This window comes from Carcharhinus amblyrhynchos, chromosome 8 (genome assembly GCF_965287045.1).
Source record: "Carcharhinus amblyrhynchos chromosome 8, sCarAmb.v2.hapA, whole genome shotgun sequence".
In the NCBI taxonomy this organism is placed as follows: domain Eukaryota; kingdom Metazoa; phylum Chordata; class Chondrichthyes; order Carcharhiniformes; family Carcharhinidae; genus Carcharhinus; species Carcharhinus amblyrhynchos.
The window spans coordinates 53101813-53119351 of NC_137331.1; the positions used below are offsets into that span (position 1 = coordinate 53101813).

Sequence of the window (17539 nt, forward strand, 5' to 3'; positions counted from 1 at the left end):
ACACAGGGATGAGGGAGATTAATACAGATCGATTTAGATAATGATTTTCCACTTCTATCAAGGTTCACCTAGCTTCTGTTCAATCTTCTCCCGACGACGTGATTGGCATATCATTTAACTCAACTTCTGGTAAATCATGTAAAAGTTAATCAAGGATAATTAAATCTCAGTCTTTGAAGACCCGAGTTAATAGAAAAGCAGGCTGTAGCAACGATCCATTGAATTGAGAACAGGTTAATGAGCATGATTGCTTATAATTCCAGCATAAATTGGGTCTAAATTGGAAATTTCATTCCAAGGCAACAAGTGTGATTGAAGTTTTAGCAGTGGATAAATTGAAAATGGAACAGTTGTCACTCTTCTCGAGTTGAGGCAGGAGAATGCAGTGAGCATCTGGCCATACAGCTGACCAGGATATTAATACTGGATCCTAAAATGGAAAAGTATGCCGTTTCCCAGCATGTGTGTCTCCAATTGAATGAGAAAATAAAGTAGCTTTTCAAAATTTGCTTTCTTTCCCATCAGTTAGCATAGCAGCCATGACGTACAGGAACAGAGCAATCTCTATGGAAGCACTTTATATATAACATTGGTTCTTGGCGAATGAAGTTATCTCTGAGATAGGCAAATGATAAACAAATTACAACAGGTCAGCCAAATGCTTTCTGCGAGTTTTCTGCTCTTGCTTATATAAATTATTTATAGAAAGAGCTTGCCAGAATGTTTCTTTTGATCATTTTCCCCACCAGGGTATTTTCATATTTCCAAGAAATAAATAGTGGAACATCCGTTGAAAGTAACTAATAAGCTTATACTGTTCAAAGCTTTTAAGAAAGTATATTACATTTTTTTCTTGATGTCTTTATTTAAGTACATGAATATTTAATATATAAATGGGATTTCCAAGTTAACACAGTCTGCAAAGATCAATACAGTGTACACCACCTCAGGCCGGACTGTATAATGTAGACATCAAACGTGCATATTCAAGGACATAATAACAGAGGCAATGCAGAAAAGAATGAAATTAATAGAAGTTAGATATATATAGATAAAAGCAAAATACTACAGATGCAGGAAATCTGAAATAAAAGCTGAAAATGCTGGATAAGTTCAGCAGATCTGGCAGCATCTGTGGAGAGAAACAGAGTTAATGATTCAGGTCTAAAAGGCCCTTTTACAGAACTGTAGTTCCGTACTTCTGAAGTTCTACAGAAGGGTCATTTAGACCAGAAATGTTAACTCTGTTTCTCTCGATAAATGTTGCCAGACCTGCTGAGTTTATCCAACATTTTTGCTTTTACTTTAGGTTCATACAGGTTGAGAAGTGATTTCCTTGTTAATTTTTGAACCAAAGTGATTCTTATTTAGATTCATTCAAGTGCATTATAGAATAGTTAGTGTTGTAACCAAAAAAATTAAGATGTGACAGCATAGACTACTATCTAAAATTGGCTGCAAATACAAAAGTGAACAGATAAAAGTTTTTGTAGTTCTATAATGGATTGCATTGTGCACAAATTTCTTTAAACTTTCCATATATCACAACCTTGCTCTCTGAAAGTAAAGTAGTGACAGTAAGTTTTTTTACTACAGGAAGCAAGGTACTGCAATGTCTTTATTCAGCTATATTTTACCATGATAACAGCTCTTCCTCACCAAGATTTTGATTAAGTTTATGCCAATAAGTTCTATGACAGCCTTTTTTTAAGGAACAGGAAGGCCAAATATCCTATTCCTCCCAGCAGGCTCACTATAAAACTAGCTCCTAAAAATGATGGAGCACGTTTTCTAGCAACCCGAAAAGCAGTAGGCAGCACTGCTGACAGTAAAATGTTGTTCACATTTCCCAAGACCTTTCGGAAAGTCCTTTGCTGTAATACACGCTCATAATAAGATTCTAAATTTGGCCGTTGTCCATTTCCCCAGTATTTTCTGGCAAGTCCAAGAAACTTCAGGCGATGCAGTGTTACACTCAGAGATACATCTGCTAGACTAAAGAACTCACCACAGAGCCATGGCTGAAATCCTTCCTCTGTTTTTAAGAAAAAAATAAACTTGATCAATATTTGCACTAGTGACTGTACATTGCAAGTTGTTTTACTTAAAAAGTTTTATAAATGAAGACAAAAATGTTGTTTTATTATTCAAACATAGCCTTTTAATAAAGGTACAAATCAATAAAGCAAAGATTGCAGCTGATTTTCAGACTTGAATTTTCAAAATGTAATACTTTACTTCTATTTAATTGTCCATTTCTTCCTCATTTCCGGCCATATATGCTACCTTCCAAAACAAATCACGTACTTAAACTGGGAGGGATCACTTGGATCATTTTCTAAATGGTAATGTTGATTGTGAAGTCAACAGCTGGTTGGGCTGATGTACCAATGCTAGTTTTTCTTCGCTGCCTTCAGAATGGAGCATTCTAATGTTACATATACTAGTCTAAATTCACGAGGTAAGGTTGGTAATTTCCAAAGTGAAGCCTCTGCCCTAGAGATTGGCAAACTCTTAACAAGGACTAAACATTAATCAAACAAACATTCCAACTTATCTCAACTTCTAAAGAGTGCTGGCATTGGAACCAATTTGCACAATGGTTGTTACTTAATTCTGAATATTAACGCAAAATGTAAAAACAAACAGCAAGTGACAAAATTGCTTTCCTTCCATGAGGTCTCAAAAACTCCTGCATTAATCCGGACAATTTCAAGCACAAGTTGAGGCTGAAATTTGAACTGTGACTCTATTGTTGAGAATTCAAAGCTCAACTATTATAACCACATGTTTAAGATTTAATCAGACTTTTAATCATACTTTAAGAACAATAAAAAATTTAAATATTCAGGGCTCTCTGAAACATTCACCTTACTGATTTGAAGCACAATCTTCCATCGGAGTTTTAATTACAGCATTTGATTACTATTACTGGCTAATGGTGTTCTGCAATTGCTTGGTAGATTTATCTTACGAATAGTTGTGATTCAGACCGGGAATCTTCTAATTTAAATGCGTGTGCTAAATTGGAATGTACATGCACTGAAATAGGCCTAAAGAACGCAGTTAGTGAAGGGAACATTCAGCTACCATGCTTACTTCTGATTACTACCCAGCAACCTTTGAAGAAACTAAGTATGGATGTTAAACAAGATGAGATTTCAGTCATTTCTTTCATGGTTGAGTAACCTGCAAATGTTCACTCACGTGGGAGAAGGACAACGTGAGAGACTCCCATGGAACTATGCCCCAGCAAACAAAATGGTCAAAGATATAATATATGTATTAAAAAAGTGCTTGTATTTTCCAATACAAATGACTCAATCGAGCGGTTGTAGCATTGTGAAACTACAAGTTTCTAATACAAAGAAGGAAAACAGCAGTAGCTTTTACACAGTATAACCTTACCAAATAAAGATTAATTTCAAATTAGGTCCAATTCCAAATTTTGATGAGCATCTTGAATTTAAATTGATAGAGTGTTATGCACATAAAGAAGCACCCTCAAGCACTTCATATGTGACCAGAGAGCACAAGCAGGGACTGCAAGTAAAGTTACGTGCAGTGTCTGAAGGTGAAGAGTGATGTTAAGCAGAAGGATTTTAAAAAAATGTCTACAATAGAGAGACAAGGAGGCTCAAATCTCTGCTGCCAAAATATTAAGCATAGCAAAAGCATATATAGCTGAACAACGTAATGATGTGAGGCAATAATCCTCCAATTGGTTGGCACTTGCACATGTGGTAATTTCTGATCTCAAGCAAACCATTAAAGAGAAATGTTTCCCAACAGAAGATGGAGAAAATCAGAAAACAAGATAACTCAGATTGAGTCACACTTAAAACTTTTCCAAAATACCACAATGAAAGTTCCAAGATAGCAGGTTACCTGCCATGAGCAAGCTAAAGAATGGAACGAAGGAAAACTAAAAGCTAATGAAAAGCAGTGATCAAATGTAAAGCTAATGTGTTTGTTACAAACCTGGAGTTTCCTCAATCCTTCGCTGCAATTCAGTCTCTACCTGATCCAGAACATTTTCCAGCTCGCGGAATATTTTTTTCAGGTAGTTTACATTATCATGGTCCCGTATCTTGGACTAAAGATAAAGAAAGTCTATTAAAAAAGGGGAACTGGATTTATACAGGAGAAGACTAGTATGAATAATACTCAACTTCTTAAGTATTGACAAATGAAAAGAATAATGAAACTCCCATGGTAATGCTTACAGGGCTAGAGGATAATGTGGCTTTTTCAGCCACTGGGATATTTGTGCCATATCAGCAAGCTTCTTGCCCTCTGGATATTTCCCATTGCTAACAAAAACAGTGACAAAAAACTGCTTTTGTTAGCAAGCTTACAATTTGAAAATACATTTTAAAGTAAAGCACTTAATGCCAACGTCAAATAAAACAATTTTGTTAATTATAAAGGCACTTACCTTAATTTGTTTCTGCTTTGTTAAATATGCTTCACGCAATTCTGGGTATTCTTCAGCAAGCTTTTTTAATTCAGATTCAGTGTTTCCAATTTGGCCTGAAAAAAATGAAAATGCACATTAGATTTGAAGAGGTAGGTGGGGTTGGAGTGCATAGAAGGGAAAGGAAGATTCAAATACGATAGTTGGGATTTGGAATTGCAAAAATCATACTTTTTTTTTTACATCATAGCACACAGAATCAAGAAATCCTAACACTGCTTTTTTTTTTATGGGTTGTCAGAAAAGTTGACTAGGTCAGCATTTGTTGCTCATCTCTAATTGCCTATGAGATGTTGGCAGTAAGATGCCTTCTTGAACTACTGCAGTCTATCTCCTGGGTAGACCCACAACACCTAAAAGGGACAAATGAGCACTTTGTGCTTTGTAGTTAATGTCAAATTGGAATGGGACAGTGATCATTAAGCTCAGAAGACATAGAAAGCAAGAGAGAAGGAATATTAATGAAACTGCAGATGCAAATGTGAACATGATTTGTAAAAGTTGGATTTTGTAAATTTGGGAAGGTAGATTATTGTACTATTGTCTTGTTTCATTGTGCACGAATGGGCTAAAATTTGTCTGCAGGCAATGGGAAATATCCAGAGCGCAGGAAGCTTGCTGACACTGCACAAATATCGCTGATAACTCCAGCAGTTTGGAGATTAGTAAATGAGTATGGACTTTTGGTGGAAGCATAAGAACATAAGAACATAAGAAATAGGAGCAGGAGTAGGCCATCTAGCCCTTCGAGCCTGCCCCGCCATTCAATAAGATCATGGCTGATCTGTTGTGGCTCAGTTCCACTTTCCCGCCCTCTCCCCATAACCCTTAATCCCCTCTCTTATCAAGAACCCATCAACCCGCTTCTTAAAAATATTTAGCGAGGCAGCCTCCGCCACTTCAACGGGCAGAGAATTCCAGAGATTCACCACCCTTTGAGTGAAGAAGTTCCTCCTCAACTCCGTTCTAAACCGCCTCCCCTTTATCTTGAGGCTGTGCCCCCTAGTCCTACTGTCTTTTTTGAGCGGGAAGAGTCTCTCCACCTCTATCCTATCCATCCCATTCATCATCTTATACGTCTCAATGAGATCTCCCCTCATTCTTCTAAACTCTAACGAGTACAAGCCTAGTTTATTCAGCCTCTCCTCATAGCTCAATCCCCTCAACTCCGGTATCAGCCTAGTAAACCTCCTCTGCACTCCCTCCAGGGCCAAAATATCCTTGCGCAGGTGCGGCGCCCAAAACTGCACACAGTACTCCAGCTGCGGCCTCACCAATGCCCTATACAGCTGCAGCAAGACCTCCCTACTTTTATATTCAATCCCCCTCGCTATGAAGGCCAGCATCCCATTTGCCTTCCTGACCACCTGCTGCACCTGCAAGCTGGGTTTTTGCGACTCATGCACAAGCAATAAGATATTCTTGTTTCTTTGGGAAAGCACAGCTATTGTTCTTTATTGAATCTCTCAAAAGTATTCTTTACGTTGCAGTATAGCAGGGCAGCACAATGACGAGACCCAGTTTCGCTTCCAGCCTTGGGTGACTGTGTGGAGTTTGCACATTCTCCCTGGGTCTATGGGAGTTTCCTCCAGGTACTTTAATTTCTTTCCACACTCAAAAGATGTGCAGATTAGATGGATTAGCTGTAGTAACTGAGCAAGGATATGAGGATAGAGCAGGGGAGGTGGACTTGGGTGAGTTGGTGTAGACTCGATGGGCCAACTGGCCCCCTCTGCACTGTAGGGATTTAAAGGAACTCCAAAAATAATGCTACCCACTGAATAGGTTACACAATAGCATTGTGTTTCACTTTGATAAAGATACTGGGAATAGGTTCATGTTACAGCAAGTACGCCCTAATCACAATGGTTAGAATGCCTATTTCTACCTGACAATGTAAATTAAGCAAATTTTTAATGAACATATGAACATAAAATGTGCAAGGCTTTCATAGTACACTCAACCAAAATCTGATGAATTGACAGTACTTCTGGACTGCCATTTAACTATATAGGAGTACTCCAAATATTATCTTGTCCAATTTAATGCATAATAACATCGAGGCTATCATAAAACCCAAACATAAAATTAACTGAAACCTGCTTTATAATTGAGCATTCTAAATAAACTGTCAAGTGACTTGTCACTTCTCAATATAACATATATTTACAACAAGTTATTAATCCCAGATTGCAGTAATAAGATAAAGTTTTTAAAATTTAGACATTTCAAAAATGTGAATCAGTTTTAATATTACTGCATTAAATAGTTTTATACATAATTGCTGCAATTATATTTACCATTAAAATTCCACAGAAATAATTAAAACTGAGCTCGGGGAGGGTATAGCTTCATGATGTACACACCATCATCAAATAAACCACTTCTTCACAGACCTTGCAGCAGCCAATAATTAAAACATGCACTAAACTACCAGAATCTTTGGATAGCCCTTTGAGGGGGAGAGCTGACTGATGATGTGAAGGTAAGATTGTGAAGGTGGGGCCTTCAGATAATCTCAGCCGGTACAGGAACTGAACCCACACTGTTGGGTCACTCCTGAATCACAAGCCAGCCATCCAGCCAACTAAGCTAAACGACCCCCGACTTGTACACAGAGACAAAGGGACCTGGATTCACCTGCAGAGATTACTGAAGGTTGCAAGTCGTATTGAGAGAATAATTAACAAAGTATATAGGACCCTGGGCTTCATAGAGGCATCAAATACAAAAACAGGAATGTCATGCTGAACCTTTATAAGTTTCTAGTTAAGCCACAACTATAGTATTGCATCTACTTATGGTCATCACACTTTAGGAAGGATGCAAAGATACTTGAGGGTGTACAGGAGATTTACCAGAATAGTTTCAGGGATGATGGATTTTAGTTGCAAGCTTAAATTGAGAACTGGGATTGCAGTCTTTGGAGCAAAGGAGTTTGAGGGGACATTTGATACAGATGTACAAAATCATGACAGATTTAGATAAGGTAGATGAAGAAAAACTGCTCCCATTAGCTGATAGCACATGGGATAATAAACAAGAGATGCAGGAGGGGTGTGAGGAAGAATTTTGTTTTATGCAGTGGGTGGTAATGATCAGGAATTTAAACACCTATGAGGATGTTGGAAGAAGGTTCAATTAATTATTTCAAAAGGAAATTGAATGGGAACTTGAAAGAGAAATAAACTTGCAGGACTACAGGTGTATGGATATGAGAGTGAGGAATGTGAGCCAACTGGAGCACTCAAATGCCATCAACTTTATTTTCTTCTCAAAATACATCCAGGTACATACTTGTCAATGCACCATTTATTACCTATCCCAAAAGGTATAATAAGCACCACAGGGAGAACGTGATACTAAATTCTAATGATCATTGTTGTGCCTCTAATGTTACCATTCGCATGACCCTCTGAACTAAAAATGCAAACATCAGTTCTCTCTAATGTAGGATGTCACAGTCTTGTATGGGATGCAAAACTGGTGGCCCTATGTTTGACGATAAATTAATCTACATTTTAAAATATACAACTTTCCTAAGTCATCCTTCATCTGCAAAGTTAGAATAATGTATCAAATTTGGTTTAGCAGAAATGTGCAAAATTGATCACTTTGCAGTTGAAAGATTAGCTTAGATGTTGTAAGCAATTGTACACATCTCTGTTGGGGTTTAAGGCTCAACAGAATAAACTATTGAAAGGAAGGTGGAAGTTCTCATCAAGATTCAAACTATAGAAATGCTCAACAAACTTTAAAGTTTGCTGAATTTTCAACCAATTAGGATCACAACAAACAGGGAGCAACAAATTTCCACCCTTCAGTCACATTGCTATGTTCCACTTACTGCGAATTCTAGTGGTTGCATAGGCAGGTATCATAGAGTCCAAAGTTAACTCTGGGTGAAGAATACAGCCATGGGTATAGGCATCCATGGGAAGAGAGTCCAGTAGTTCTCGATAATGTTGTACTCGTGGATAATACAGGCTTCCTTCTTCTGGCATTAATTTGGGAATGTTTGCTGCAAGTACAAAGGGCACTCTTATTAAAGCAGTCAAGTTGCTAACAGAAGAAAAATGGAGCATTTTCCAAGCAACTTCATTTTTTTTAAAAATTGGCAGTTTCCTTCCAAAGAGAATGTCGACAAGATTAATTCTTCAAGTGGAAAGAGGTCAATAGGAATACAACTCTTCCCGTTTCTTGGATTTTCTAAATTCCAATACCAAAGAATTGAACACTGCACCAACAACAAATAAATCAATATGAAACACTGTTGTCCACTGCATAAAAGAGGCATTAACCAATTTACTTTAACATATAATATCAGAGTCTGATTTGAATTTTAAATTTCATTGAAAGAAGTCTAGGGAATTCCATATTATACCAAATATAATCTAATTTCCATCAAGTAAATGTTTAGACATTGAAACAGAACATTACAAACATATTGCAGAACGTTACCTCAAAACTGAAATATTCCAATTGTTGAGTCTGCTAGGTCTACATATTGTACATTAGTTCAAAATCCCTATGATTTGATGTAACAAAGGAATAACTGTAAAGAAAAAGACAAAAAAATGTAAATGTGTTCAGGAAATCAAACTGATTTATAAATGCTTAATTGAATGAATATGAAAACGTGAAAATAAATTTTAAAATGTAAAATGTGAAACAAAACGTGTAAAATTTTCATACATAAAATACATACACTTAAACACTTGTTTAACTAGAAACAACAAAAATCACATACACATGCAAGGCTTTCTTTCAAAGCAACATGAGTGAGTTAGTAAGGTGCTAAAGACTATCCTAAAGCTGTTCAAATGAGGCAACTGAGAGTTGCATGGAAAATATAGTCCAATTTAAACATTGAATCCCTACAGTGCAGAAAAAGGCCATTCCGCCTATCGAGCCTACAGCGACAACAATCCCGCCCAGGCCCTAACCTCATAATCCCACACTGCTAATCTCCCTGACACTGAAGGGGTATTGGGCATAGCCAATCAACTTAATCCACACATCTTCCATCTGGTGGAGGTAACCAGAGCATCCGGGGGAAACATGCAGACACGGGGAGAATATGCAAACTCCACACAGTTACCCAACGCCAGAACTGAACCTAGGTTCCTGGCATTGTGAGGCAGCAGTGTTAACCACTATACCACCATGCCACCCTGCTACAAGGATATAATATTTTGTTCAAGAGATTAGATGGATTTTTTTGAAAATTCAATGGTTAAATCCCTTTGTAATGTAGTAGGCAGCCTAGAGTTTAAATGCACTGAGGATATCACAGTACATTCAGAGGTCAAGTGCACTGTGTCACTCAAAAGTCCCAGCAGCGCCAAGTCTACCCAAAATTAGTTGACAGAAGCAGTCAGTGCAGCACTAGTGCACTACAATTAGCCTTAACATGCACAGAGAAAAAGGGGGAAAAATGGCAGAGTTTCCACTCCAAGCCACTGAATTCTGTGTCAAAATATTATTTTTGCATATATCAAAACACATGAAATTTTTGGGGGGTTTTTTTCCCAGTTTTATGTTGTTACTTATTTTAGGAAATGTATAGCCTTTCTTTAAAAAAGTATATGGCACATAAATACTGTTCCACAGATCTCAAAATACAGCCATATCTTCTATATCATAACAGATCATAAAAAATACTGCAATTGATGGTAGTTTCCTGAATACAACAAACATAGTTTTGGTTTCACAATATGAAATGATACTTGATAAAGATGCAGTTCCAAAATCTCTAAAGATTCAATTTGTTGAATATTTATGATTGGGTCAACAAACATGCATTCACTCCATAAAACTGCCTACAATTCAGCACTGTCATCAATCTCACTTCGAGAAAGAAGTCATCCAAAAAAAAAACTCATTATTACAGCAGAGGGTGCTGTACTCTACATTGAAATCAAACAACAATTCATACTATTCAGCTTTAGAAGCCAAGTCAAACTAAGTCAAGGCATTAACAGTCATCCCATCTGTACACTTACATTTCAGACTCTCTCAACTACGCACACATAATGGAGTCTGTAATTTGTATTTGTGACTGCATGTATAAGTGTAACTTGTTTCTTTGACAGAGAATTTCAGACATTGATCAGCCTTTCTAAAAACTCCCATTTACAGGAAACCTGGAAAGTCTCGGCTGATCAAGACAGCAAGTACTTAAATCAATCTCAACTCTGGTCAAAAGCTCCTTCAAAGGCAAACAAGGATTGTTTCAGGTTACCAGGACTGCTGCATGATTGCAAAGGGAAAGTCTCTGCCAGAAAGGTGTATTATGCCCCAAATGCACAAACACATCCTGATCACCCACTGCATATGGACCTATTTCCAGCCACATAGGCTCACCTTGCCACTGACATATCAGGATGAGAATGAAACCGATGACAAACAACTTGTTGTCACTATGAACCAATTCAAGTACAGGTCATGTTTGTCATCATCTTTTTATCATTTGCATGTGTGGGCCTCAGGTAAATACAGAATAGATCTTGGTTTTGATGCTTCCACCATTTGACAACTTGCCAATATTCATTGTTCAAGTTCAAACATGGACAATGGCGGCCTATGGAGAGTCACTTTGTCCTTTGAACCAAACCACAATGAGGGGATGAGAGAAGGAAGAAATTCTGCTAAACCATGAAAGTGAAGACATTTTTTGGTGACTGAATCACCCAATCTAGCCCATAATACACACCATGCTTCCAAACCACATCTTCATTGAAATACACAGATACACACAGTTTCACAGAAACTAAAGTAATTCCTTAACGTTACCATCTTGAAAGGTGTTCTCCAGGTAGTCAATAATCTGAGTGGATTCACAGATGATGTTGTCGCCATGAATCAATACAGGTACCTCTCCTGCCGGGTTTAAATGCATAAACCAAGGTTCATTGTGCTCACTCAATGGTAGGTTAACGTCATACTCTTCACATTTTAGACCTTTTTCTGCAATAACCAAACGAACCTGAAATGCAATAAAGAGATATCTTCAATGCCACCATACATTTTTAATCCTTTCATATTGTGATATTTGTCAAGTGCTTAATTTTTGCTTTATTAACTAGCATTCCTATTCAGACAATAAATTCAATGTGAACAAGGAGTCCGTCTTAAAGCATATAAACACCTGAGCGAGTGTGTTCAAAAACGCACAAGAAAACCATTTAAGAACACTGCTAAAAACAAGTTCATCCTACTCCAGAGTGGATTGACCATGTTCTGACAAAAATCTTGTGACATTAGTACTTTCCTCATTTGTCTTTCAACGCTCAAGTAACTTTAACAATTCTAAAACTTTAATGGTAGTAGCAGTAAGGTTTACTAATAGTCAAGTTTATTAGATTGGCTGATGAGTATTTCCAATTTATTGTAACAGGGAATTTCAATCAGGCTAAGTAGAACATTGATTGAAATAATAGAAGCAGAGGTAGGACTAGAAGCATTAATCGCATTTTAATCAGTAAAATTATTAAATGCTATAACGATGGCAGGACAGGTGATGTATGGCAGTTGTCGTATGCTGGAGCTCTTGGACACGACTGGGATCCAAGTCTCACCAGCTAAGGAACTTCACCTCAGACAGTCATTGAGCTGGAGGCTGAGCTGCAGACACAAACATCAGGGAGAGAGAAAGTTACTTGGATACTTTGGTCAAAGAGGCAGTCACAACCCTTATGAAAGGGTCGCCTGATTTGATCCATGATCAGGGACAGAAAAGTGTGACTGTAAGAAAGGAAGTCATGGAGTTGGAAACAGTCAAAATGGAGGAACTCCAGCCTTACGATGAAAAGGTCCGGAGATTTTTGCAGCCTGAACGGGGCGGGGGGGGGGTATGGGTATTGAGGGTGGATGAGCAGACTCACCATTGCACTATGTTGCAACAGCCATTCATAAGAACATAAGAAGTAGGATTAGGAGTAGGCCATCCAGCCCTTCAAGCCTGCCCTGCCATTCAATAAGATCATGGCTGATCTGAAGTGGCTCAGTTCCACTTTCTCTCCATAACCTTTAATTCCCTTGTCTATCAAAAACCTATCTACCCGTGACTTAAATATATTTAGCGAGGTAGCCTCCACCACTTCAACGGGCAGAGAATTCCAGAGATTCACCACCCTTTGAGTGAAGAAGTTCCTCCTCAACTCCGATCTAAACTGCTCCCCCCCTTATCTTGAGGCTGTGCCCGCTAGTCCTGCTTTCCTTTCTAAGCGAGAAGAATCTCTCTACCTCTACCCTATCCATCCCTTTCATTATCTTATACGTCTCTATAAGATCCCCCCGCATCCTTCTAAACTCCAAGTACAGACCCAGTCTATTTAGTCTCTCTTCATAGTCCAGCCCCTCATCTCCAGTATCAGCCTCGTGAACCTCCTCTGCACTCCCTCCAAGGCCAATATATCCTTGCGCAACTGCAGCAACCAAAACTGCACACAGTACTCCAGCTGCGGCCTCGCCCTGTACAGTTGCAGCAAGACCTTCCTGCTTTTATATTCTATCCCCCTCGCTATAAAGGCCAACATTCCATTCGCCTTCTTGATCACCTGCTGCACCTGCAGACTGGGTTTTTGCGACTCATGCACAAGGACCCCCCAGGTCCCTTTGCACCGTAGCATGCTGCAGCTTTTCGCCCTTTAAATAGAAATCCCTCCTACTATTATTTCTGCCAAAGTGGATAACCTCACACTTGCTAACATTATACTCCATCTGCTAGGTCCTCGCCTACTCGCTCAGCCTATCCAGATCCCTCTGCAGACCTTCCACATCCTCCACGCAATTTGCTTTTCCACTCATCTTCATGTCATCACCAAATTTCGTCACCCTACACTCAGCCCCCTCCTCCAGATCATCTATATAAATGGTAAACAGTTGAGGCCCCAGCACCGATCCCTGCGGCACTCCACTAGTCACCAACCGCCAATCAGAATAGCACCCATTGATACCAACTCTCTGCTTCCTATTAGACAACCAATCCTCTATCCACGCTAACAACTTACCCCCAACTATGTGCACCCTAACCTTCTGTAGCATTCAAATGAGGGGAGGTTAAAAGGAATATAGTATTAGGGTGACATGTAAAATCAAAGGGATAGACACAGTTCTCTGCAGCTAACAGAATGAGTCCAGAAGTTCAGGCTGCGTTGCCTGCCCATTATCAGGGTTCAGGACACCTGCTTTGGGCTGGAGAAGAACTTGCAGTGGGAGGGGGAGGATCCAGTTGTATAGTACGCATAGGTATCAATGACATAGATAGGACTAGGAAAGAGATTCTGTTTATAGTATGAGTAGCATGGGCTAAATTGAAAAACAGAACTTCACAGGTAATTATCTCAATTAGTATACCATGCGCAAGTTGGACCAGGGTACATAAGATTAGAGCATTAAACATGTGACTCAAAGGCTGGTGTAGGAGAAATGGGTTTTGAGTCATGGAGTAGTGGCATCAGTATTAGGGAAAACAGGAGCTACACCATTGGGATAGTCTTCATCTGAACCATGCTAGGACTAGTGTTCTAGCGAGTCATATAAATAGGACAGTAGAGTGGGCTTTAAACAAAAGTGGGGGGCAAGCGAACAGGTGACAGAAGATGTAATAAATTAGACAGAAGTCAAAGCAAGAGAACAAGGCAGCAATAAGGGAATTGGTAATGAATGTGGTGTGAAGGGACAGAGCATACAAACTTAAAAGTGAGTCAGCAGATAAGACTAGATGTTGCAAAAATAATAAAGACAGAATTCAAGGCACTGTATCTGAATGCACACAGCATTCGCAATATGATAGATGAATTGGCAGCACAATTAGAAGTAAACACATGTCCTCATTGCTTTTATGGAGATGTGACTGCAGGGTAGTCATGCCTGGGGACTGAAGGTTCAAGGGTATTCAACATTTAGGAAGAATGGGAAAAAAAGAGGTGGGGCAGCACTTTAATAAAGTGCATCTGTGACAGAGATTCATCAAGATGTAGAATAGGGTGGGTGGGGCTTAGAAGTGGCAAGGAGTAACAAGCATCGATAAGAGTTGTTTATAGGTTGCCAAACAATCATAGCACCATAGGGTACAGTATAAATCAGGTGCAGTAACATATACTGACCCATTCTTACGATGTGTGAGGGCGAGTGAGTGAGCGAGCACCTTGAGATTTGGAGTAAGCTGAAAACCCACACCCTCTTACACTCTAATGGCCATTTTTATTACTTTTTTAAATTCAGTTCATTACTTCGACATTGTTTATCTTCATAAGAAATGGGAGCAGGAGTAGGCCATCTAGCCCTTCGAGCCTGCCCCACCATTCAATAAGATCATGGCTGATCTGTCGTGGCTCAGTTCCACTTTCCCGCCCTCTCCCCATAACCCTTCATCCCCTTGCCTATCAAAAACCTATCAACCCGTGTCTTCAATATATTTAGCGAGGCAGCCTCCACCACTTCAACAGGCAGAGAATTCCAGAGATTCACCACCCTTCAAGTGAAGAAGTTCCTCCTCAACTCCGTTCTAAACCGTCCCCCCTTTATCTTGAGGCTGTGCCCCCTAGTCCTACTGTCCTTTCTGCATGGGAAGAGCCTCTGCACCTCTATCCTATCCATCCCATTCATCATCTTATATGTCTCAATGAGATCTCCCCTTATTCTTCTAAACTCTAACGAGTACAAGCCTATTTTATTCAGCCTCTCCTCATAGTTCAACCCCCTCAACTCTGGTATCAGCCTAGTAAACCTCCTCTGCACTCCCTCCAAGGTCAAAATATCCTTGCGTAAGTGCGGCGATCAAAACTGCACACAGTACTCCAGCTGCGGCCTCACCAGTGCCCTGTACAGTTGCAGCAAGACCTCCCTACTTTTATATTCAATCCCCCTCGCAATGAAGGCCAGCATCCCATTAGCCTTCCTGACCACCTGCTGCACCTGCAGGCTGGGTTTTTGCGACTCATGCACAAGGACCCGAGGTCGCTCTGCACCGTCACACGCTGCAGTTTTTCACCACGTAAGTAATAGTCCTTCCTACCAAAGTGGACAACTTCACACTTGCCAACATTAAATTCCATTTGCCAGTTCCTGGCCCATTCGCCCAGCCTATCTAGATCCTTCTGCAGACTTTCCACGCCCTCCACACAATTTGCCGTTCCACCAATCTTGGTGTCATCAGCAAATTTCGACACCATACACTCGGTTCCCTCCTCCAGATCATCTATATAAATGGTAAATAGCTGAGGCCCCAGCACCGACCCCTGGGGCACTCCACTAGTCACCAACCGCCAATCCGAATAGCACCCATTGACCCCCACTCTCTGCCTCCTATTTGACAGCCAATCCCCTATCCACACTAACACCCTACCCCCAACTTCATGCCCTCTGACCTTCTGCGGCACCTTATCAAACGCCTTCTGAAAATCAAGAAACATACTCTACCTTTGTTTTGAAATTCATCTGTCGTACCAAAAATATGTTCATCAGCCACTTGAGTGAGACAAAAATGGAAATGTTGCCACCACACAAAAAGGTCAAACAAGCCCAGTGTACACAGTAAGTAAATCTCTGCTTTAGACCAATTAAGGACGTAATTAGATGGCTTCCTTCATCTCTACCTGTTGAGGTCAATGTCTTATGTTGCAGTACAATATAGTGTAAAGCTCAAAAGACCAAAATGATTTGATCCTACACACTTAATAAGTGATCCAGTCTCCAATCACATTTGTATATCATCAATGTCACCTGTCATTACTAGCATGAATTTGTGCATAAAACATAATCATTCCAGGCCTCTTCTGACAATAAACATGACACAGATTAAACCCACCTTAAGATGGAGTTTTAAACATAGATCAATAAAGTTAAACCTGATGCAATTTTTTCAAAGCCATCTCAATCTTTTGGCTAAGACGAAGCATCAGATCAAACCCAAGATGGGGTGCAATGCCTCATCTTGTCAGCTTAGATCTTGTTTGTCCTTTTTTTTTGGGGGGGGGACCTTGAATTGGATTCAATTAGATTTTGAATTTGGTTTTGGGGACAAGTAAGGAACAGATTTGGGTTTGCCCGATCTATTCTGAGCATTGGCTTTGTAACTTTAAAGATGGAGTTAATTTTTTTTTAAAAAAAAGATGAAGCATTGGATCAAACGCAGGATGGGGAGCAATGAGTACCTCATCTTGTCAGCTTGAATGTTGTCTGTCTTTCTTGTGGGGACCATGAGTTGGCTTCAATTTGAGTTTTTTTTTGGATGGAATATTATTTGCAGGGAAGAGGGATGGGAAGAAGGGCAGAAGCGGGAAAAGGAATAGGGAGAATGTGGAAAATGAGGAAAGACGTGTCCAGCATTAAGAGCCCGGCCCAGCCCAGCGCCGCTCACCCTGCGTTAGACGAAACAATCTTACCTTCTGTGAGCAGAAAGACTGCGACCAGTGGTACAAAACCAGTTTGACGCGAGTCTTCTCGTGTTTGGAGGTGAGCTGCAGCGAGCCGTCACCTTGCTCCGGCCGCCGCTTTTCCATCGCCTGACATTTCTCATCCCCTCCCCGCTCCCCCTCCGCAGCCGCCATTGTGACTCCGGCCGGCCCCAGGCCCGCGGCATTCTGGGTGATGTAGTCCAGAAGAGGCAGGGCGCACCCTCACTTCCCTGGAGGAGTCACCCTGCGGAAACTACAACTCCCACAGTGCAACTCGCAGGCCAAAGGGCTGGCAGCAGTAAATCGGCATCCAGATTCAATCAAAAACAGGTTGCCCTTAACCCCGAATATTGGGCATCATCCCCATCTTGACAAATGAACAGCAAACTTTTGTAGAATCCCGACATTGCAGAAGAAGGCCATTCAGCTTTGTCAAAAGGGTCATCTGGACTCCAAACGTCAGCCCTTGTCTCTCCTGACATTTGCTGCCAGACCTGCTGAGATTTTCCAGCATTTTTTCTTTTGCATTCAGCCCATCGGGCCAGCCCCAATAAAGTCCCACCCAGGTCCTATCCCCATAACCCCACCTAATTACCCTGCTAATCCCCCGATACTAAAGTGCAATTTAGCATTACCAATCAACCTAACATGCACATCT

General features: G+C 40.2%; 1 protein-coding gene across 2 annotated transcripts; it reads right to left on the bottom strand.

Moving 5' to 3' along the window:
- Positions 1-858: 858 nt before the first annotated feature.
- Positions 859-17034, bottom strand: gdap1 (ganglioside induced differentiation associated protein 1). 2 transcript variants are annotated; one of them, XM_080194881.1, is made up of 6 exons: positions 16870-17034; positions 11273-11465; positions 8325-8498; positions 4439-4533; positions 3982-4096; positions 859-2035 (listed from the first exon to the last, which is right to left on the bottom strand). In XM_080194881.1, the coding sequence occupies exons 1-6, from the start codon at positions 17032-17034 to the stop codon at positions 1692-1694; spliced, it is 1086 nt and encodes a 361-aa protein (XP_080051007.1). In that variant the 3' UTR covers positions 859-1691. The 2 variants fall into 2 exon arrangements, with proteins under 2 accessions (XP_080051007.1, XP_080051008.1); XM_080194882.1 differs by lacking the exons at positions 11273-11465; positions 16870-17034 and adding an exon at positions 8939-9033.
- Positions 17035-17539: the final 505 nt, after the last annotated feature.

Coding starts and splice junctions, on each gene's coding strand:
- gdap1 (XM_080194881.1), bottom strand. CDS start 17,034: ATGGCGGCTGCGGAGGGGGAGCGGGGAGGGGATGAGAAATGTCAGGCG. Junction 11,466..16,869: donor AGTCTTTCTGCTCACAGAAG/GTAAGATTGTTT, acceptor ATTGCATTTCAG/GTTCGTTTGGTTATTGCAGA. Junction 8,499..11,272: donor GGAGAACACCTTTCAAGATG/GTAACGTTAAGG, acceptor TTGTACTTGCAG/CAAACATTCCCAAATTAATG.